This window comes from Artemia sp. Qi Xiang Cuo, chromosome 1 (assembly GCF_049724085.1).
Source record: "Artemia sp. Qi Xiang Cuo chromosome 1, ASM4972408v1, whole genome shotgun sequence".
Classification (NCBI taxonomy): Eukaryota; Metazoa; Arthropoda; class Branchiopoda; order Anostraca; family Artemiidae; genus Artemia; species Artemia sp. Qi Xiang Cuo.
The window spans coordinates 46,533,129-46,557,962 of NC_142794.1; the positions used below are offsets into that span (position 1 = coordinate 46,533,129).

Sequence of the window (24,834 nt, forward strand, 5' to 3'; positions counted from 1 at the left end):
GTAGTAGATGTCATGGGATGTCTGGTCACATAAATTCGGCATTTCCCGAGTTTAAATTTTTTTTTTTTTTTTTTTTTTTTTTTTTATTATTATTATTATTTCAAATACAAACTGTACAAATAGTAAAAAACAGTAAAAAATCAGTTACACATACTATGCCAATGATTGACTGACACAGTTAAAATACTTGAAACCTCTCTTGCAGCTTCTTGGGTATCAATTTCGATATGAGGTAAGTTTTTCTCTTTGCAAGAGACTGCTCCATTCTCACAGATTCCACCATCTGCTCTCTTCCACTTGTTCTGGACTTCACAGCTCCTTCGAGCAAAGAAACAGCTAGGGCAATGTCTATGAAGCTCTTGGACTCGACAGCCTTCTTCATTCTGTCAGTCACTTCCTGAAGTAGAGTATCTGCTACTGTTCTCTTTTCTTGATCTGATGCTCTAAGTTTTTTCCTTTTGCTTTCCAGGTCTTCTATTTCTGTCTTTTTGTCATGAACCTCCAGCAACTTCCTCTTGTTGTCCTCTTCGAAAACTGCTTTCTCCTTCTCAGATGGCTTTTCTTTTTCTTTTTCATCCAGATATTCTTGATACCAAGACCGTGCGGAATGTGCAAGATTCAACAGCTCTTTTGTAATAGCAAACAGTTCTGGTTTTCCAGAAGCTTGGTAAGTTTCGGGTACTTGCTTTCCCGCGCTCATTCACCAGACCAAAATAATGGCTCCAGAAATGATCGATCTGAGTAATGTCCTCACGGGGTCCAGTTTCCGTTCGCAAAAGCAGCCACTCAGCCTGGGCGACGTCTGAGCTTTTTCCAATCGCAATCTCGCGTACCACAACCGCTGTGTCTACAATGCTGCTTGAATCCTTCATGTTGATTGGACTCAAATAGCGTAAAGCCTCTAAAAACCATCCTTATCCAGAAATATGGCAGAAATATCCTTGTTCAAAATATGGCGAAAACCCGCAATAAAATATTTTCGCACATTGTAATAGAAAATGGACTTGTCTTTCACTGTTGCTTTCTCACCAAAAGCTCGTTCCACATTTTCTGTAACTATGGGCTTTTCTGCAAAATTTTCAGCAAGGTTCAACATTTCTGGTGAGAAACTTTCAGTCTCGGTCACAAAATCTGGAGTAAAGACCCGTCCGCAAAGTGTCACAACTAGTCTTTTGATCTTTGAGTGCAGAACATGAATGAGAGGTTCTTCTTTCTGGAACAGTTGGGTGAAACCCATGACCAGTTCTGCTGAGGCTAGAACAAACTCGAGTTGGGCCTTCATCGTCGTAATTTTGATATAATCCACAATCTTCAAAAATTTGGGAGTGGACAGAAGATTCTTCAGTTTTTTCTCTCTCGGCACAAAGTTCAGGAAGTACTCTAAGATTGCCGGCCACTGGTGCATGGTTCTAGCTAGGCACATCCAATCGTAAGCCAGCGGCTTGGGACATGCTTCATGAAAGACTTCTCTGGCACCCTCACTTTCTTTTGGCACTTTCGATAGTCTTCACAACGTAACGGACAGCCGTCAAAAAATGAATGCACAAGAATAACAAAGTTGGAACTTTCTTCTCCGAACACCTGAAGACCGTTCAAGAAAGCGTTATGGATTATATGGATGTTGCAAGTACCAATCTTCAACATTCCCTTTCCCGTCACTTTCTTTTTTTCGGCATTGAACCTGTTCCAAACGCTTTTGTTGCCGTTTGGTCCGTCACCTCCAAGCGTGATCAGTTTTTCAAGTGGCAGCTGATTATACTCAATGTTTGACATAATCTTCCTATACAGGTCATCACTTGTCGCGAGGCCCATAAAACTTGTGCATAAATGTATGCTCTGGATTTCATTTCCGTATGAGGATCAATATTGAACACGTATCTGCAACTCTTTCATACCAGCGTTGTTGGTTGTCTCGTCATATTCTAGTACAAAATATGACTGAATGTCCTTCCCAAGCATTTGCATACAGTTAAGATGCAGCGCATCGGTGATCAGATACGTGAATTTCTTCGCACATAGGGACATTCTATCGGGGATCTTACCGGGAAACATCGCATGGAAGGATTCGACAATATGGTCTGAAGAGTTAGCAGACATGGAACTCTATACCGTCTGAAGTGTCCATATTAACTCAGGTTTATAAGCGGCATCACGCTCACAAAACATGTTTGTACCAACTAATGGTTTATCCTTGGTTGTTTCATCAACTCGAGATTGTCCCATCAGGTGAAGCTGTAGTGGATGTAGTTGAGCAGTAACTGCGGCTTTGTGTTCTGCAGATCGCACGTGTTGGTTTAGCTGAGCAACCACAGCTGTGCAACCAAGATTTTTCAAGCAGAGTTTGCAAAAGGAGGAGTACTTGTCGTTCCCAGTCTTACACCATTCGTAAATCTTTCTACCGCTGCAATCCGTCTTAGCAAGCCATGAACTATTAAACTTGGTAGGCCCCATACTTAATTACCAAGCATCACCTGCAAAATAGCATCCCGCGATTAAAAGGCCATAAAAAGGAAGATGTGGATATTTCCGAAACTGGGCCGTATTCGCATCAGTCTTTTATAGTGTTCGTTCAGCCAGGAAACGCATAAGTCGGAAGAAAGAACTCCAGTCTCATTAAGCAGAGACTGCTAGCTTATATACTGATCTTCACTCATTTCGGACAGGCCCAACATCACAAACAACAAAACATAGGCTTCTAAGTTAACACCACAGCATAGCCCAGGCAGAAGCAGCTTACTAAGCCCAACACAAAGCATTAGTTAAGTTCAAACAGCTCAACAGTTGTAATTAATTATCGATCTACACCGAAAGACAGCACAGTCTACAAGCAGAGTCAATGAGTCAAAAGCAAAGAAAAGCTCATCTTGGCTTACTTAACGAGCAGTGAAAATTGCAAATCATGAGCAATGTTCTTGGTGCTCTTCAGCCGAAAATATAGGAATAATAGGATTTTAGCCAAAATATAGGCATTTTATAGGAGTGCATTAAAATATAGGAATTTATTGGAATTTATAGGCGAGTCCGAACCCTGCTGTGTGTGCTGTGATCTGAGCAAAATGTTTGCAAAATAATAGAGTTTTATTGAGGATATACATTGCTGTCTGAAGGAATATTTGCTGTAACCAGTTGACGTGCAGAAAGAAGATTTGGATCTTGAATTCAATTGAAGGCAGATTAAGGTGTTTGCCGTGCCTAACAGCTAAGATTATTATACCTTCCCACGAACGTGGGTAAAGATTTGGTGCTTTTTTCGGTAAGACAGTTTTGTTATTATTTCCAACCTCAAAATGGTTAGGAAAAAGAATAAGAGGAGTCGTCAGGATGAGGATTTATTAAGTGGGAATATGACGACAAGCACCCCCAATACGTCTGAAATTACTCGGGAGTCAGCGAAAATTCCGGCATCATTACAGAACTTGTCAGAGGATTTTTCGAAAATGATGGACATTTTGCGAGATACTCGTAACTCAGTCCATTCGATCGATCAGCGATTTACTACACTAGAAAATAAAATACAAGCAATAGAATCGGAGCAAATGGCTTTACGGACTGAACTTTCGGGGTCAAGTTCACACATGACTGCTGTAGGAAATGAAGTTTCTATGCTGAAAACTCAAGTGGTTAACCTGCAAACGGAAGTGAAGTACTACAAAGAAAAGACTTTGCGCATGTCTGGTAGGATTACGGCTACAGAATATCAGCCGACGGAAAATAATGTGATAGTATGGAAGACAGTTTGTGAAGACGAGGATCAGGCTAAAGGAATGTTTATTGAGTTATGTACAGACGGTTTGGCTTTACCAGTGATACCACAGTTTTCGGTTATTGAGATTAAAAAGGACAAGAAATATTTCAAGGTTAATGTAAGCAACCGTTAGAATAAGATCGAAATACTCAAGAATGGAAAAAAGCTTAAGGGAAAAATGATACGAAACCAGCAAAATATTTATATGAGAGATGATGCCCCACTTTCGGTGAGAGAGGCAAGGAAAAGACTGCATGAAAAGAAATCGCGTCTTAGTTCGATAGTTATTACGTCATGGGTATCTAATACAGTCCCACCGTATCTCCTTTTTGAACGACCGGGTGGTCGAAAAGTAAAGTTTACTTGCGATGAGTCGATTCATGAATTAGCGTATGGACTTCTCCCCTCTGTGGCTCCCGGGGGCCCTAAGGAATTATTGATTTGATAGTTTTTTTTTTTTTTTTTTTTTTGGTTTTGTATATGTTTGGTTGTTTAGACAAATTATGAAAAGTTTAGCTTATGAAATGAAAAAATGTTTTGTTGTTTTTTTGTTTGTTTATTTAAGAGTAAAGATTTTTTTGATTTTAATTTAAAGGATAAATATGAGTAGGTGGTAGTAGGCTCCTATGTTGTTGAATGGATGCGCTTATTATTGTGGCGGAATTTCTCTGTGTGCTAATGTGTTTTTCTTTTTATTTTTATTTTCTGTTCCATTTTTCTGTACTTTTTTTTTTAATCTTTTTTCTTTTTTCTCTTTTCAGGTTTATTTTCTTTTTACGGCCGGCCTGTCTTCGATTTAGTGTGAACCAGGAAAAGTAATTGGTAATATTGTATTTTCTTTTGACCGCTCTCTCACTACTCCTTCGATGAATGGTTATTATTCTAGTTGTTGATTTGGAAAGATTTAGATCACGAGAGAGATTCGCTAAATTTTCAGGATTTAAAAGGTGGTATTCTCCATAGGGATCTAGATCAAGATTTTTGTGAGGCATCCCCTAGAGCATATTGTAAATGCCCTACTGAAATTAATAATGTGTTGTCAGGACCCAGTGGACTGAATTTGTTATCGTGGAATTGTCAAGGTCTAGATAGCTCATTGGATTATTTAAAGGAATTATGTCTGCTTTCGAAATTAGATGTGATTGCTCTGACAGAAACGTGGTTGAGAGATCATACGACAAGTTTATTAGATATAGGTGGGTATCGACTTCATGTTCAGAAATGAGAGAAAAGGCAACATGGTGGACTGGCAGTTTATGTTAGGAATGGTCTCGTAATTAAGGTGAGGAATGATAAGCGCGTAAATAAGAAAATTATATTTAAAACTGTGGTACTAGAATTATGTAAATCGGAAAAGAAATTTTTTGCGGTTGTACCGTACCGCCCACTGTCAAGTTTTACTGAGGAATACATGGAGCTCTTAAAAAAGCAACTGGACGAGCTTGCTGATGAAAATAGACCTTTGTTCGTGTGTGTTGTGATTAATGATGTTTCTGATCAGTTTGGTGTTCTGCTGAGTGTGAATAATTTTTGCACACCGAAGAGTAAGAATTCAAAAACACATTGAGAATTGATCGAGATGTTCTGGTTCGGTTTAAAAATGAATTAGGAAAATGTATGTTTTAGTTTCTTGAAGATAGTGAACTTGATGTAAATATGCACTTTTGTTCATTGTATGGTAAAGTGAACGAAATATTGAAGTCATGTTGTAAAATGTCAACGCAGTCTGTTCAAACCGAGACAACAGATAAACCTTGGATTTCTAAGGTATTGATGGCTGTGATAAGGAAAAGGAGGTGGTTATTAAAGTATTCTAATACATTACCACCTGCCAAAGAGAGATACAGAAAATATAACAACGAATTGAATAAGCTACTTCGAAAAGCTAAAATAGAATATTCCAGAGAAGAATTTAAAAAGTCGGAAGGAAATCCTGCGAAGACCTGGAAAACAATCAACTCGGTAATCCGCCCAACCCTGAGTTCTGTTGCCATGGTTTGTACCTCATCGCCGAAGGAAGCAGCTGACCAAATGTGTGACCACTTTGCAAATATTGGAGAAAATATGGCAGGTACAGGATCCTCCTCCTCTGTAGAAGAGTCTTTTGTTAAGTTTTTACCTATGGCTAGTGATGTTTCTGCTTATTTGCGTCCGATTAATGCTAAGGAGCTCCGAAATACAGTTTGGAGCATGAAGAGTATTGCCGCAGGTAGTGATTATTTTTCCCTGAAAGTTTTGAAGCATGTAATTCCAATTGTATCAGAGTATTTGGTGTATCTATTTGAACAGTGTAAAAAATGTGGTATTCTTTCAGAATTTTGTAAGTCATCTAAAGTTATTCCGTTATTTAATGGTGGTGATAAGAATTCGTTTCGTGATTATAGACCTATATCTCTTCTCCCAGTGTTAAGTAGAGTGTTTGAAAAGATGATAAATACTAGAATGGTTGAGTTTCTAGAATTGCGGAGACTATTAAGTCCAACCCAGTTTGGATTCTGAAGAGGAATGTCGACGGATCAGGCCGTTCTGTTTTTGGTGACGTTCGTAAATGATGCCCTGGATGCTGGTTGGAAAGCGGCTTCAGTTTTCCTCGATATTGTGAAGGCCTTTGATTCGGTTGATCATGGTACTCTGCATGCAAAACTTGATAATTGTGGATTTTGTTGTTCGTTCTTAGGCCTTTTAAGGTCTTTCCTTCATAACCGTTCTTTGTATGTGAGTGTTGGAGGGGCCGTATCGGGCACGAAGAAAATTGAAAAGGGTGTGCCACAAGGTTTTGTGTTCGGCCCTACACTGTTTTTAATCTTCATTAATGATTCGTGCGGAGTTGTGGATGGTTTGTCGTTTGACCTGAATTTTTCCGTTAGTGAAACCATAAAGTTAATTATTGCGCTATTTGCGGGTGATGCGCATTTTACAGTGGCAGCGAAGACAGAACTGCAACTCATGGAGAAGCTTATTACGGGTATGAACCAAATTGGGAAATGGACTAGAGCTAACAAACTGAGGTTAAATAACAACAAATCACAGTTTATAGTTTACGGAAGAAACCCCAACTACTATCCATGGATTAATGAGCTTAGATTTGTTGACAATTCAATCTAGCGACTAAAGACTGTCAACTACCTTGGTGTCCTGATAGATGAATGTTTAAGTTATGAACCCCATATAGAGTTGTTAAGTAGTAAGATTGAGAGGAATATTGGGATTATGAGAAAGCTGAAGAAATTTTTCCCCTATGATGTAATAAGGTCTTTGTATTTTTTTACTGTTCACCCGTACCTTTTGTACTGTAATGTCGCTTGGTCGAGTACTTTCCCGACACATCTACTTCCGCTTCGTGCGATGCAGAACTCAGCTATAAGAGTGCTTTGTGGTGATAAAAAAGGTGCATCAGTGAGAAGGAGATATGTCGATGTTTTTTATCAGTTGTATTTTGGTTATTTTTTATTGTGGTTGTGTGAGGGTGGTTGTGAGAGAACGGTGATAATTAGTTATGTTGTTGTTTTTTTTTGGGGGGGGGGGGCTGCACTAAGTTGGAGGAGGTTGTGCCGTGCTTTTTTCTCTCTCTTTTCTTTTTTTATTTATTGTTTTACGTTGTTGATAGCGATTTATATATCAGGTTTTTTCTTTTGAAGGGTGTATAGCCTAAACAAGTTTGCTTCTGGTGGTTGATTTATTTATTTGTTTAATTTAAATAAAAACCCTTATCAGTTACTTATTTTTATATTAACAGCAAAAGTTAATTAAAAAATATTTTTTCAAACATTTCGAAAAAAAAGCAATTCTAATAATTTAATTTTGGAATAACAACTGTAATTTATTTTTATATTAACAGTTAAAGTTAATCACGAAAGCAATTTTTCGAAAATTTGGGAAAAGAGCTTGAAACGCTGATCTGTCTCTCATTCTATTCTTAAAACTTGATCTTGATATAAAAACAATAATAAATAATCATCAAAACCAGATTTTAGAATAGCAACTGTTATTTATCTTTATCTGAACAGTAATTTTCCGATAATTCTGAAAAAGTACTTAAAACGCTGATAATCCTCTTTTTTATTCTTTCTATTTCTCAAGCACTAGCAGACCACCGAACATCGTAAAAGATGTGTAAGAGCTCATTTGAAAGGTAATACTTCCATCTATATGACTAGCATAATTTTTTCTTGACAGCGCCATCGTAAGGTGGCATTTAGCACCAAAACCGGGATTCTTTGTGTTGTTTACCATTGAAACTCTATAGCCAAAAATCCTAAATGATACTTAAAATAACCCTCTTAAACGCTTCCCTTCCCGGTCCCCACGGTACGGTATGTAAAAGGATTAAAAACAACTGACTAGTGGAAAACTGTTTTCACTCAAACTCAAAACTTATTCAGGAATAATAATAAAAACTATTTATGTTTATTCTATCAGTAAAAATGAAGTACTAAAACATATTTTCAAGAATTCCAAAAAATATAATGGAATTATGATGGGCCTTTTTTTTCTCCAGGGCTAGCGGGACACTTGAAATGAGCATTGAAATGTGTCACTACGGGAAATTTATGCAATTAGGGTTTTACTCCCTGCCCCGTCAAGGCGTTCATGAATAGGTCCCTGGTTTTGACGTCAGACACAGGTCCGTCTTTTTGGGGCAGGGGTAGGATACTACACCCTCTGATTTGGAAGATTCTCTTTTCTTACTTTAATTACACTTTCCTCATAAAAATATATTTTTAATGAACAGTTTTCCTGAAAAGTTCAAATCGAAGAAGCAAAAACAATAAAAGGGTACTTTCTTATGAGAACTTCAAAAATTGTTTGCAGCATTGCAGCAGAATAGTTGCAACAATAACAACGCAAATTTTGTGAATTATATAAATAACTACACGTCTAAAAGTATGCTAATGTCTTTCAATTTCATAAACTCTTTATATATATATATATATATATATATATATATATATATATATATATATATATATATATATATATATATATATATATATATATATATATATATAACCGGTATAACCGGTTACCCGGTTTAACCCCCCCCCCCCGAAATTTTTGACCGAGTCGAAAATAAGGCGAACATTAGTAAAACCTAGGTAAAAATCAGTAAAATTACTCGAATACTGAGTCAAAAATTAGTAACCCCCCCCCGAAAAAAAATCCTGGATCCACACTTGGCTAATATACATACAATGTATATATATATATAACCTTGTTTTATATAACAAGGTTAATTCCATATATTTTTACAGCCTAACAAACAGCAAAAATTAATCTAAATTTTTGAGTTAATTAATTTATAAAGAGCTAGTCTAAAAGATTTCCCTGATGGATCTAAATAGCGAAGTTGAAACTTCGTTGAAATGAAGAGTCAAAATTATCGCTTTGCAGTTTATGTCCCATATATCTGAAAAACTGGGTCATATAAACTAGCCTGTGATATGGCAAGTGAAAGCCTTTTACTTCCTGTAGGCTATTCAAGGACTTTTTGACTCCTAATCCTGTTTTGTTGTGCTGGTTTTATGTTTTCAGTAAAGCACCAATTTGTCAGAATTCTGCAAATATACAGAAATATAACAAATCAGTTTATATAAACCAGTTTTTTAGATATATGTTACATAACTGAAAAGCAATAATTTTCTTTCATTTTAACTTTCAATTTCACTCTTTACTTCCATCACATAAAAACCTTTAATGTTTTTGTAATTAATTAATTCTTGACAAATATAGCCTCCTTCTTAAAAGGTTTGATATTGCTGCCTATATTTATGTGATTTCAGTATTTCAACCCTTTTACTCCCTCTTAAATTATGGCTGTGGATAGATGTGTGCCTGAGCAGGCCTATACATACGGAGGAGAAAGGGACCACACTTTGAGACCATTCCAAATTGTAGCGTAAAAATGAACTTTTGAATCAACAACCTGATCCCCCATGGCATTAGATCATAAATTCTCCCACTTGTACTTAAATGTGTTCTTTTAAAATACTATAAAAGAATAATCCAAGATTACCACACAATCAAAATCTTAATCATAATTACTCACTTTAGCCAGGTCGATTTCCCACCAGTTTCCAGATAAACGCTTGATGGTTTTAAGAAGCTCTCCTAGTCTTGTATTTCCTTCAATCTCTCTTTCATCATCTTCAACTTCTTCCTGCTGCAATTCTGGGCTTATAACTTGCTGGCGAATGTTATTTAGATTCCTTTTTAGAATATTGTCCTTCTTTTGATTCACTGCTTTCCGAGGTGGCATTTTCCTTTAGCATTAAAAGTACTCAACTCAGTACTCAAGATGAAGCCTAAAAGATAGAAAAATAGGGAATAAATAAAAATATTTTTGGTTGAAAAATATTAATAAGCTACCTAAATCTCAACACTTCATAACACTAAAAAGTAAAAACTACTGCATTTTGAAGGTATCATATATTACTAACAAAAACCTGTTTCAGCGCTTTTAAAATACACTTTCCTCCCTTTGCTTGGCACCTTGGGCCTTCTAAGGTACAGCCCTTGATTAGCTCGCATTATTACTACCATCCAGTAGTTTGAACTCAGTCGTCTAAAAAAAAACAGCCATTGTAACTAAAACCAGGCCTGGAGAAAATGTTAGAGAAAAAGATATTTCTATAATCAATATACAACTTTACATCCCAAAGAAATCAATTACAGTCCACACAATAGCACTGACTTAGCATACACTAATGTACACTCCACATATCATGGTGAGCATGGTCAAAGAATTTTAGGGTAAGGGCTCACTTGGTTTCAAAATTGGATCCTAGTGCTTTACAATGGCCATGGCTGAACATGTATGAAGCCCCCCCCCCCTAAAAAAAATTCACTTCTCTCTTTGTTTTTATGATAGCAAATTGGCCTAAAGAAATTCGTGTACCGTTAGGCAGCTCAAGTATGTTTTCTAAGGGTTAATCCTAAATTTCCCTTGTTCCGTTAGCCCAAAATTATTTACTTTACTTTGGTGTTGTTTGAATAGCCAAATTTCCCTCTCCACTCAAATTACTTCAGCATGTCTGTGGGGAACTCATTAATTAATCTTTATGAATTTATTTGAAGTGCTACTCATAACAATGATAGAAGTGTTATTTTTTCTCTCTCTCTCTCTCTCTTGCTGTTTTTCCATCTATAACTACTGCATGTACATTCCACTTGTGCTAGACACTTGTTTGCAGGTGCGTGGGTCAAATAAATACTTATGTACATCTGATTTCTTTCCATGGCGCCAGAAAATACTCATACCTAAAGGCTAAAAAGTTACTGCAAATCTACATCAGTTCTTTGATACTATACCCTGTCCTCAAACTACAAAAATAGAGTGCCCTCAAAATTATATATATTTTAATCATTAATACAAACTGAGCAACTATATTTAGATGTAAATCTAGTACAGATCTAAATATAGTCCAAGGAATGTCTTAATATATTTATATAGATATGGTGTCATATATATATATATATATATATATATATATATATTATGTTTAAGAGGTAATTACTTGGCAAAAAAAAAAAAAAAAAAAAAAAAAAAAAAAAAACTGTCGTCCCAATCCAGCAATTGAGACAAATGTGCACTTGAACGAGGCTTTTACCTTACCCATATATCCAACTACCTAGGACCAAACAGTTTACCCGAACCGTCAACCAAATAGAAATGTCCAAATCCATGCAAATTCGTCATCAATAAATGTAAGTCGTTGTAAATTTACCAGCAAAATCACCTTAAAACTAGCAAAATATTTCCAAGTAGAACCTTCCGTTTAGGGCTCATCAGAAGAAATACCACCTGCCTTAACGGATTTCGAGGCTTTACATTCTTTACCCGGCACGGTGGAGCCTCTACCATAAGATCTATATGGTAACGCTATGTCAGGTAAAACTTGTGAAATACATGCATACTAGTCAAGCTATTAAAAATTACATACAAAAAGTGTTTCAATGTTTCCATAATAAAATCCCAGAGGTCACTGAAAGAGACCATTCCGGAACAAATGAAGACATGTCCAGATGTATCTTTTATTGGTATCTGGAACCAATTACCAATTTAAAGATCCTCAAGCTTGTTTGAAAACCCCTACAAACTCAAACATCCAAAAAAGAAAAAGAATTTGGGGGAAAGTTGGTGGTTAAGAGGGAGAGGCTGATTGTCTTCTGATTACCTTTGATTCTTCAAAATTGAACTCAGAAATTTCAATTTCCAATTGAATGAGCCTTCTCTGAAGTTTGTACAACCACCCCTTTTATAAAATCCTTAAATTTTAACAATGGGTAGCTTGCTATAACCTACATCCATTGTCCCAAGGACTGTGAGGGTTTTTGTTAATCATGTCTATTAATCGCGTTTTGTTGTTTGATTGGAAATTGACAGTTTTAGTGCCCTTTTTAAAAGTAAAGTGATTGGAGGGCAACCAGCCCCCCCTCTGCGAAAAACACCTCCAGGAAATACGACCTCGCGGAAAATACCTCCCCGTGAAAAATTTCCCCCCACAAAATACCCCTTGCAGTAGGTTGGTATCCAATCACTTCCAACTTATGAAAAAAGACTAGAACTGCCTGGGGATTATAACTAATTTCTACCTCCACCCTCCTCTTGTCTCTCCCCTAGAACTAAATTTTTATTTACCCGATGGCTGAATTAGAGCTGAGATGTTCTGGCATTAAAATGCACCCTTTGAAGTATATCCATCCCTTCCTAGCTACAAAACAACCAGAGAACCCCATTGCAGAAGTTTAAGTACCTTTTTAAGGTCTGTAATTTACCCATTGCTTACAGATAGTGTTTGTTATTGGGAAACATATGGACATTTTTCACGTGGGAGTTTTCTGAAGGAGAGAGGGGGAGAGTTTCTGGAAGATTTTCCATAAGAAGAACATTATCGCATGGAAGGGGGGGTGCAAAACTTACACATAAATTCCTCCTTTCCACTTTCCTTAGCACCTCTCAGCTAAACCAAAAACTAACAGAACCCAAATAAAATATTCCAATTTGAAAAACCATATTTTCTGCAAGGCAGTATTTTCCAGGAGAGGTTATTTCCATAGGAGAGGGGGGGGGGTAAACGCAAAGACCCGTAGACAGTGACGGTGAAGAGAGCCCCATTAACAGACAAAAAAAGGAGAAATAAATCTGGCTTTACCAGTTTATATATATATATATATATATATATATATATATATATATATATATATATATATATATATATATATATATATATATATATATATACATACATATATATGTGTGTGTGTGTGTGTGTGTGTGTGTGTGTGTGTGTGTGTGTGTGTATATATATATATATATAACCCTCATGCAACTCAACCACCATACTTCCATTGTTTAAAACACAAGTTAGAATCTTTACATGTTCAATGTTGTTGGAGTTGTTTGCTTTTTAAGTTCATAATATAAATGACTGCCAAGATGATTAATAAAATAGCTCTGTTTTGTTGTCTCAAAAACAAAGAAAATTATATGTATATATATATATATATATATATATATATATATATATATATATATATATATATATATATATATATATATATATATATATATATATATATATATATATATATATATATATATATATATATATATATATATATATATGTATATATATATATATATATATATATATATATATATATATATATATATATATATATGTATATATATATATATATATATATATATATATATATATATATATATATATATATATATATATATATATATATATATATATATATATATATATATATATATATATATATATATATATATATATATATATATATATATATATATATATATATATACATACATATATATATATATATATATATATATATATATATATATATATATATGTATGTATATGTATATATATAACCTCATGCAACTCAACCACCATACTTCCATTGTTTAAAACACAAGTTAGAATCTTTACATGTTCAATGTTGTTGGAGTTGTTTGCTTTTTAAGTTCATAATATAAATGACTGCCAAGATGATTAATAAAATAGCTCTGTTTTGTTGTCCCAAAAACAAAGAAAATTATATATATATATATATATATATATATATATATATATATATATATATATATATATATATATATATATATATATATATATATATATATATATATATATATATATATATATATATATATATATATATATATATATATATATATATATATATATATATATATATATATATATATATATATATATATATATATATATATATATATATATATATATATATATATATATATAACTCATGCAACTCAACCACCATACTTCATTGTTTAAAACACAAGTTAGAATCTTATATGTTCAATGTTGTTGGAGTTGTTTGCTTTTAAGTTCATAATATAAATGATGCAAGATGATTAATAAAATAGCTCTGTTATATCAAAAACAAAGAAAATTATATGTATATATATATATATATATATATATATATATATATATATATATATATATATATATATATATATATATATATATATATATATATATATATATATATATATATATATATATATATATATATATATATATATATATATATATATATATATATATATATATATATATATATATATATATATATATATATATATATATATATATATATATATATATATATATATATATATATATATATATATATATATATATATATATATATATATATATATATATATATATATATTAAAACATATCACATCCCCAAGGATTAGCAAAATGATGAGTATGAACTGGCAACATGGTGAATGTGTGTGAAAGATGAATCTGGGCCTGGGGTGTACCCAGCTGGAAAAATTTTCACTACCATATAGACAAATTTAAAGGAAGTGCTTGAAAGATTTGAAAGCCTAAGGATTATAGAGTAAGCAAACACCCAACTGATTGAGTAAATACTATGGTCATTATAGAAAGAAAGGTAATATTTGGCTTTGTATTGATCTTATGGATCCCAACAAGTGCATTAAGAGACCCTATTGCCCTATACTGGGTACCTCAGATTACCTGAATATCAAAAAACTGGAATTAAATGTTGATAAAATGGAAATTATGGTTTTTAGTAGGCTAAACAAACAAGTAATAATGAACAGATTCACAAATTTTATTATCATTTTTTTAGCTAATGGCTCCAGGAAAAAAAACATAATACAGCCACTTTTGCAAGAGGCACAGCAGCCATGTTCACACTATATAACAATAGCAGCTTAAAGGAAGCCAACACCCCAAAGAAGCTAACACAGGTATTCAAATCCAAAATAATACCAATTCTTCATTACAGAACTGAGACTGGGGGAACAGACTTGGCTAATCAAATGGAGTTCTCTTGGCTTCAGTACTACAAACAAATGTATAGACTTAAAAAACAACAAGTATTCCTGTCATAAAAGGGGACCTGGAATTATTTTCATTAACTAAAGATAGTTTAATACAGATGGTAAAATATATATATATATATATATATATATATATATATATATATATATATATATATATATATATATATATGTATATATATATATGAACAACTGAATATATATATCAGAATATATATAGAATATATATTTCTTCCAACTACTTGTTTAGCCTACTTTTTGCAATTAAATTAATGACAAGAAAATAGTTGCACTCCTAAAATCTCATTGAATATTATTGTATTTCAATAATTACAGACCAATTTCAAATACATCAATCTTTTCCTGTATAATGGAGAAAATTGTGGTGAGTAGAATCTAAGCACATTTTGAGGAAAATAACTTATGGCATTCTGCTCAGCATGGTTTCTGTAAACGACAATCTTGTAACACGCAACTTCTTGAGGTGATTTGTGATTTTCAATTGCTGGCTGATAATGGTATTTTGTTTGACTGTATTTATATTGACTTTTCCAAAGCATTCGAAAAAAATTTCCATTCCACTTCTGATAAACAAATGTCAACTATATGCTATAGGCCCACAAACTAAAGCATAGATAACAGATTATTCTTACAAATATAACCCAAGAGGTTGCTGCAGATGATGCCCTGTCATCACCTATTTCTGTCGTAGGTGGAGTTCCAGAAGGCAGTTGTCTTAGGCCAGTACTCTTCTGCCTTTATATCAATGATTTGCCAGATGTTGTTAGGATTTTGGCCTTAAAAATGGTTGCAGATGATGTGAAAATCTACAGGTCAGTCATGAGTGAACAAGAGATTTCTTTACTTCAAGAGGATTCGGTTGCTCTTGGCCAGTGGTGCACTGTAAACTCTATGTTCATTAATGAAACCAAGTGCAACGATGTGCATTATTTGCGTAGACTCCCTCAACATTACCATTACTCTGTTGTTGGTAAATTAATTTCAAGTGTAGAATATGTTTGTGACCTTGGGATTTGTTTTGATTCAAGTCTCAAATTTAATAAACATTTATCAGACATCACCCATAAGGCTAATTACCAATTATTACGTCTAAGGCGCACTTTTTCTAAGTTTAATCTCACTTTATGTATCCACTGTACGTCCAGTACTTGAGTATTGCTCATCAGTATGGTATTCCCTTAATAAGAGAGATATAGAGAGGGTTGAGAGAGTGCAACGTAGGGCCACCAAACTCATACCATACCTGAGTCATCTACCTTACCACCAGAGAATGCAAAGACTACAGTTGCTTTCTCTCCAGTTCAGACGTGATAGAGCCGATGTAATAAATACATTTCGCATTGTTAGGAATATTGATAATACCACCCCGACTCACTTTTCACTTTTACAGAATAAAGTAGTACCTATCAACACGAGCACAAAATTTATCCACCATGTTCACAGACAAGAAAAGGCCAAAACTCTTTGTCTAGTTAAATGTAGAAGACTTGGAATTCACTTCCATCGGAAATAGTTGCAAGTACCACGGTCCAGTCTTTCAAAAGTAGTTTAGCCTCTACAGATTTCTATACTAGGTCCTATCACAATCCATTTTGAGAGTATTTTTACTTTTGTATTACCTGATTTGTGACAGTGTGACAGTTATTTTGTAGGCTTACTTTTTTGTAGGTTTCAATTATTAACAGATATGTTTCAGTTAAGTTGGTATGTTCTTGCATGTTTCATTAATATTGTTTTTCCAATGTTATTCAGTAACTGTATGTTTTTGTTATGTCATTGACATTGTTATAGACTTTTTTATAATTGTTTTGTGCGACAAGCTTGTTAAAGCTTACCGTATCTTGGTATTAATAAATAAATAAATAAATAAATAAATAAATATGGCCTATATATATATTGTACATTAGGAGAGGGGGGCTGCATTTAGGAATCATACAAGTATTTTGCAAGTAGGCCTAGGTTAGCCTAGGCTACTTGAAAACACTTTTTGTGCTAGCCTAGACTTATTACCAATTCCCGAAACCTGTGCTCATTTTAGTACACCTTTTCAAGGTATCAGGAGTCTTTAAGGAACAAATCTTTTCCAAACATTTTCTATCATTGTTAACAGAGAAATTCCCTGCATTCAATAGGACCTAGCCTATTGAAATTGATTTTCATTACTGACGGCCAATAAGAATCGTTCTTTGTGTAAGAAAATGGTTTTCAATGGCAATCAGTGACAAAAATCAATTGAATTAAGCTTTAGTGAAAGCGAGGATTATTTACCCAAATTTGTCCTCCTATATTGTTTAGTAATATTCAAAAACATAAACATGCGAAAGTTTTAATTTAAAATCAAATTCTGTATCGCCATCTAATTGCAAACTGAAATTTGACACGACATCTGAAATTCTAGATGTTAAGTAATCATTTCATCATTTGATGCTTTGCGCTGAAGAGGAATTGAAAGAAGTTTTTGTTATTTCAGAATTTACAAACTACATGGCTATGATAATTTATATCAGTTAGACTATACACAACAGAATATGGAATTGATAAGCCTTTTTGATACGGAAAGGTGAGAAGAATTGGTCCCATTTTTCTGTTTAATTTTGAAAGGAATAGGGACTTGTCATCCTAAACTTAATTTGGTCTCACTAGCCTACAAGTGGATAGGCTATGTGTGTTTTGCAGTCCTTTCAAGGTTTCTGGTAAAAATATTGTACATTGCCGCTTTTGAAGAAAGCATTGGCAAACAGCCTATGTAGAGGCTGGCCACTTCTGAAAGAAATATGCTAGTCTAATTAAAATAAAAGTTGTAGCTTATCCTTCTCTCAAATTCATTTAGGCTATGGGTAAAATTCTACTTTAGCTAGTTTTAGCTATATTGGGAAGAGGGTTAGGTTAGGATAATGAAACTTTCAGGGATCAGTCTACAGCTTAAAGTAGCCTAGGCCTATGTCCTGGGAAGGTATTTTGAAGGGTAAAGTTATAACAAAAAATTATATTTATTAAGTAATCAATTTGATACACAATGTGAGGCCTTTTTTTATGCTTTTATAGAATATAACAAGATTTTCATTCTTTAGTTAATTACAGCCCACCCCCCCTATATATTTCCCTTAAGGGTTAGGTTAGGTATATATAGGGGGGGGGGCTAAAATTCACTTCCAACAGGAATGATTATTATATTTGTTATCAGCATAAAAAAGGCATCAAATGGTGTATTCACTTTATTTCTAACTCAATAATATGATTTTGTAGAACTTTACCTTTTGAAGTACCTACCTCCACTCATTATCCCTCAAGAGGGTCCTGAAATTTGTTTACATGACAGGTATATATACCTATTGAAATTTTGATAGAACAACATTTTACCTTAATTTTCAGGTATCAATTTCTTTTTCTCTGCCTGTAGGCCTAGCCTAGTTCTGAAAATGCAATTTCTGTTATTTGAGTAGAATTTTAAGCCATGTCAGTTTTTTTCAAAATTTAGGAAATGTATTTACATATCTTTAAAACTTTATAATTTGGGATTGAGCAAAGTTGTAAAGCTGAAAATCATTTTGTTGTGCTTCATTTAAGCATAAGATCTATTTTGCAAGGTTTCACTTTTATAACACACAGATTTTTAAAGGTCAGGACCCTCTAGAGGGAGAAGGAGTGGAGGTAGGTACTTCAAAATACCTTCCTGGGACATAATTTAGCCTGTAAACCTATCCCTAAAAGTTTCATTTTCCTAACCTAACCCGTTTCCAAATTAAATAAAAAAAAGGAGTTTTTTTTTTAACTGAAAGTAAGGAGTGACATTAAAACTTAAAACAAACAGAAATTATTCCCTATATGAAAGAGGATCTCTCCTTTCCAAGATAGCCAAAAGTTGCTAAAGTAGAATTTTACCAGGCTATGCTCTTTCCAAATATCATGGTCATTTTTCTGACAATGCATACCCTGGCATGGATTTAGAGGTTCATTCCCTTAGAGAGAAAGTAAATTCTGAAAACTACAGGAAATAATCAGCCTATAAACTAGAGTAGCCTACTTACTATTATATTTTTCCTAAAAGCACTAGGCTATACCGTACTTTACCCTAGTTGTAGTTTATTGACATAACCAATTGAATCCAAGCTGGAGCATATGATCAATTAGAGAAATAAGGCCATATTGCAGTAAATTTTTTGCAAATCATTTTATTGACTTAGGAGTAAAGTGAACATACCACTCAATGCCTTTTTTTATGCTCTTTCCAAATATAATAATCATGTTTGCTGCAAGTGAATTTTATGCCCACCCCTATATATACCAATTCAGGGTATATATTTGCACATTAGGGGAGGGGGGATAAATTTTATTTCTGATGCAAATGGGAGGTAAGCTTAATTTTTACCCCCACCCCCCTAATGTGCAAATATATACCCTGAATTGGTATATATAAGGGTGGGGATAAAATTCATTCAAACAAAAATGATTATTATATTTGGAAAGAGCATAAATAAGGCATTGAGTGGTATTTTTACTTTATTCATAAGTAAATAATATGATTTGCAAAAAATTTACCCATATTGCTTTAAACCATCAGCAAACATGGTAGATTGAGGACAGTTTATAGCCTATTATTGACCTACAAATAAGGTGAACATGCCACTTGATGCCTTTTTTAGGCTCTTTCTGAATATGATAATTGCTTTGCTTGGAAATTCAATTTTAACCAACCACTTTATGGACCCTCAAAGATTGTACTTTTTTCTCTTATTTTAGGTACCTCTTATATACTGCTGTTAGCATCACTCTTGTTTAAACCAGTATATCTGTAACTTTGATCAACTATGACCAAATCAAGAACCAGAAAACATATGGGAAAGGGACATCTATAAGGGTCTATAATGGGCTTAAAATTGAATTTTCAAGTAAAAAAGAAAGTCAAAAGAAGAATGAAATATTAAAAATATCAGATATGTTAAAAGTATAAACTCTATAAGAAAATTAAAATAAATTTTCTTATGAGTTATTATCGCTTCTAATCAGCAGTTATACCAAACCAATCCTGCTCAACTCATCCTCAGGGCTATACTGTGGTGTTCTCCTCCCCATAGTATAGTGCAGACGGTTTGATATCATTCTATTTTCCCTTCTTGCTTTAGTTTTGTTTTTTTCTGTTTAAAGCTTTTTCCAATAGGCAATATTTAGAAGTCCTCCAAAAAAAATGTCCCCCCAGATCCCAAATCAAATTCCAGTGAATGTGCCATAGTGAAAGATACCCATCTTGGCTGGTCAAGCACACTTTCTCAAAGTTCAAATGATAGCTCCAATTTGGAGAATAGGACAATGATAAGTTTAGGGGCTAATGTAACCATAAATGATGATAATGGGTTTCAAGAAGTCCTCTCTAGAAGCACTAAAAAAAGTAAAAAAATCTCCCCAATCAAAATCATTTCCCCTCTTTCTGCCCAAGATCCTCCCTCCAAAAACTTAGGAATTTACCTTAAAATTACTCCTTCTACCCCCTTTGAAATAAAAATGATCACTGCAATAAGAGTTGCAATTTTTAAATTGCTAAAATCAATGTTCTCTCTTAATATTAACTGTGATGGATCTTTGCTAATAGCTGTAGAAGATCGGAAATCAGCAGATACAATAATTAACCTAAAATCCCTTCTGAATACCCCAATTATTGCATCTAATTGGAACCCAAAACAATCACCAACAAAAATAGTAGTTTATAATGTTCCCCCAGAGATATCCACTCAGGAGTTAAAAGAAGGGCTCTCAGATAGGGCTGGAAACACAATCCCAGTTGAGGATGTCACCCAACTTGGCAAACCTAACTCTAATGGCCTAAAAACTAGTAGATCCTTCTTATTCACACTGAAGGAAAAAATTAATATCCCAGAAAAGTTATTCCTATTTGGGCAAATCAAACAACACAAGGAATACAAACCAAAGCCTATCCAGTGTCAGAAGTGTCTCAAACTGGGAAACAAAACAAACAAATGCAATAAAATTCTTCTTGAGTGTAGTAATTGTAAAGCATTCCATCCTAAAGAGTTGACAACTTGCAACAACACTCAGCCTACATGCATCAATTGCAAAGGCCCACATGAATCTACAAATAAATCATTATGCCCTGCATACAAGAAAAGAGCTCTAACACTCCAAAAATCAACAGAGAAGGCCATCCCATACCCCTTTGCAGCAATGGAAGCAAATACTGCCCAACAATACCAAATAAAGCCTGTAATGAAACCAACTAAAACCCCCAAGTCAAATGCCCCCAATGCATCAAGCACCCCCGATAAAACACCATCTTCTAAGCCCCCTAGCTCAAATCCCTATCAGAAAGAATCATCAAGCCAACAAGCCTCCTTGTCAGGTGAGATGAGGTCAGCCTGGCCCCCCCTCCCAAGAAGAAACACTACCAGGAATTAACCCCTTAACCGACAAACAGGATGCACAACCAAAAATGCAATCCCCAAATATATGCTTATTCATTCTAAACTGTAATGCAGTTCAGGCCATGAACATACAGAAAACAAAAATCATTGCAGAATTGGCAAAAATCTACATCCCTGATGATATGCTCATTCAAGCAAAAAAAGATCGTGCTTTACTTTTGATAAAGCTGAACATTGATACAGAGCCATATGAAGAATAAATCAACAACACAACATATATCAATACTGCAATGGAATGTAAGATCACTCACAGAAAATAATTTAAATGAACTAATATCTTTTATGAATAATAATTCCAGTAATATTGCTTGCCTCCAGGAAACTCATTTAACCCGAAATCAACAAATTAAGTCTCTGGGATATACTATCCTCAGAAAGGATAGATCTTCAGAGAGAAAAGGAGGTGGGGTAGCTTTATCAGTGAAAAATAATATAAAATTTTGTGGCATCAATTTTCCAGATTTTGCAAATGATGTTGACGCAATTGGTAGCAGTGTTTGGCTGAATAATTCAAAAACCTACATAATAAGCTTTTATAACCCTAATGGCCAAACTACAGATGCCAAGGATTTCTTTAATTATATAAATAATTCTAATATGTTAAAAAATATTATTATTTGTGGAGATTTCAATGCCCATAGCCTTTTGTGGGGGAATAAACCAGCAAATAAAGCTGGTAAATTCATTGGGCATATGACTTCAAATAATAATGAATTAGCTGTTGCTACCCCTCCAAACCTGAATACATATTTCAACCCCAAAAGTGGCAGATTCTCCAAAATTGACCTACAAATTGTTTCATTAAATTTTTTGAATAAAATTTACATAAATAAAATTGATAGTCTATGTACTGACCACTTTGCTATAGTTTGCTCCCTAAATGAACCTGCTGAAACTATATCTCAGACCTCCAAATATATCAACACTAAAGCAAATTGGTCTATGTTCCAAAATAAGCTAAATGATGAAATTACAAGTTTCATCCAAATTTCATGCATTTCTAACACAACAGTTGACACACATGCTGAAGCCTTGACATCTTTACTAACAAATACAGCTAATCTTGCTATCCCCAGGACAACACCTAAGAAAACTTTCCATAAACAAATCTAATCTAATCTAAAAAGGACTATAATAGATGCTAAATATAAATACTGGAATAATTTTGTAAATAATCTCTCCAGAGAAACGCATGAGCCAATTATACACAAAGTTATAAGCCACATCTGTGGGAAAAAGACATCCCCCAACCCACTCCTGTATGAGCTTATACATAATAATACCCATTATGACAATGATAATGAAAAGGCTAACCTATTTGCAACTCTTTTTGTTAATAAGCTAACTCAAATAATCAAAGCAAACTGTCCACAATTCCTATGAACCCAAGTTACCAACCACGTCCAGGATCCGAGTACATAACTAATCCACTCTCAATCCAGGAAATGAATAATGCAATACATCATATTAGGACCAAAACTAGCGGCAGCTATGACAATATACACCCTACATGGATAAAGAATCTCACACCTTCATACAAACAATAAACTGCTAAATTGTTATAATCACGCTTGGGCATCTTCTATGTTCCCCAATATATGGAAATGTTCGTCCCTTGTACCAACCCTAAAGAAAAATAAACCCAAAGATAACACTGAGTCTTATAGGCCCATAATGATTACTCCTGTGCTGGGGAAAATAATGGAGAAAATGATCTATCATAGACTACTCTGGTTTGTTGGGAAAAATAATATGATCCCTCACACTCAAACTGGATTCAGGAAACACCACTCCTCAACGGATGCTTTCATTTTGCTAACAAATGCAATAAATGAATCTTTCTAAAAAAATAATGTCCTAGTTGCAGCTTTCCTAGATTTTGAAGGGGCATATGACAATGTGAACCACCAAATCCTTTTAAATAAACTTGCAAACCTTGGAGTACCCCCTAAGCTAGTATCTTTTATTAAATCCTTCATAGAAGTGCAAAGTTTCATTGTTTGTGTTGGTTCAGCCTCTTCACCCTAGAAGACAATAACCAAAGGCCTCCCTCAGGGAGCAGTCCTCATTTGCCTCCTATTTGCCCTATATCTCTGGGACATGAACCTACCCCATACGAATCTACAATATGCTGATGATCTGGTGCTATGGGCATCTGGCAACACCTTTCAGATAGCACAGTCAAATCTGCAAAAGTCACTTTTCCAATTTGAAAAATTCTCTCAACATTCAGATTTACCCATTGCACCCACTAAGTCAAAAATAATCCAATTTCACCGGAAGCAAAACCATGTTAATGCAAAACTAACTCTAAATAAAACAACTATTCCAGAAGATAACCATATCAATTACCTAGGTCTCATGCTTGACCAAAAACTTAATTTCCACCTCCACATTTCAAACACAATAAAAAAATGCTATAGAAAAACAAGTATACTAAAAAGACTTGTTTCCACACCCTTGGTCTGTAAGGAGAAAACCTTCCTCCAGTTTTACAACTCACATATAAGACCCCCTATTGATTATGGGCTCATCGTGTATGGTGCTTGTGCAGAGAACCAGATGCAAAAAATTGAAACAATACAAAATTATATAATACATCTGATATTTCGTCTTAGGAAACCCACAAGCACCAACTTTCTGCTTATGGAGAGTGGATTAACAACAATAAGGGAGAGACTTAGCTTTCTCTGGAAAAAACATCTTACAAAATTTGAATCAAATAGCTCACACACACTACATAATTGGTTAAGAAATCCAGCCTGGTATTGATGCATTGCAGATGAGTATGCCATCATTCAGAAGAAGTTCCCCATACCAGCAAAGTCTATTGCACCTACTTTCCCCCAATCCCCCCCATGGAATTGGTCAAGTCCCATAATAAATACTGATTTCTCAAAGTGGAATAAAGATTTAACCCGCAGTGCTTTTGTCCAGAAAAATTTTTCAGAACTTAATACTATTACCTATAAAAATCACTTCCAAATATTTTTTGATGGGTCAAAAATGAATGAGAAGGTAGTAAGTGGTGCGCTCCTTCCCCGCCTGAAAACCGCAATGGGCAAGATATTATACCATCATTTATCTGTGAAGTCTGCTGAGTTTAATGTCATTTTTTCGTTTTTAGAGCACTTTAAACAAAACCAACCTTTGAGTGCTAATTCAAATAGCATTATCATATACTCCAACTAACTGTCACGCCTTGAGTTTATGACATCAGCTCCTTAATATAAATTGGACATTGAAAC

The 24,834-nt window shown here is 34.1% G+C and overlaps 2 protein-coding genes across 2 annotated transcripts in view; one reads left to right on the forward strand and one right to left on the reverse strand.

Moving 5' to 3' along the window:
- Cap-H2 (Chromosome associated protein H2) overlaps window positions 1–17,488 on the reverse strand; it is an 85,020-nt gene extending 67,532 nt beyond the window's left edge. Inside the window, exons 1-2 of the mRNA XM_089107924.1 lie at window positions 17,421–17,488; window positions 9,792–10,047 (exon numbers count right to left, since the gene is read on the reverse strand). Of these exons, the coding sequence (XP_088964050.1) occupies window positions 9,792–10,001 (210 nt within the window). The 5' untranslated portion in view covers window positions 10,002–10,047; window positions 17,421–17,488. The remainder of the gene's footprint in view (window positions 1–9,791; window positions 10,048–17,420) is intronic.
- An 80-nt stretch (window positions 17,489–17,568) lies between these two features.
- LOC148956393 (lipid droplet-regulating VLDL assembly factor AUP1-like) overlaps window positions 17,569–24,834 on the forward strand; it is an 82,203-nt gene continuing 74,937 nt past the window's right edge. Inside the window, exon 1 of the mRNA XM_089107937.1 lies at window positions 17,569–17,712. Coding sequence (XP_088964063.1) covers window positions 17,681–17,712 — 32 coding nt within the window. The 5' untranslated portion in view covers window positions 17,569–17,680. The remainder of the gene's footprint in view (window positions 17,713–24,834) is intronic.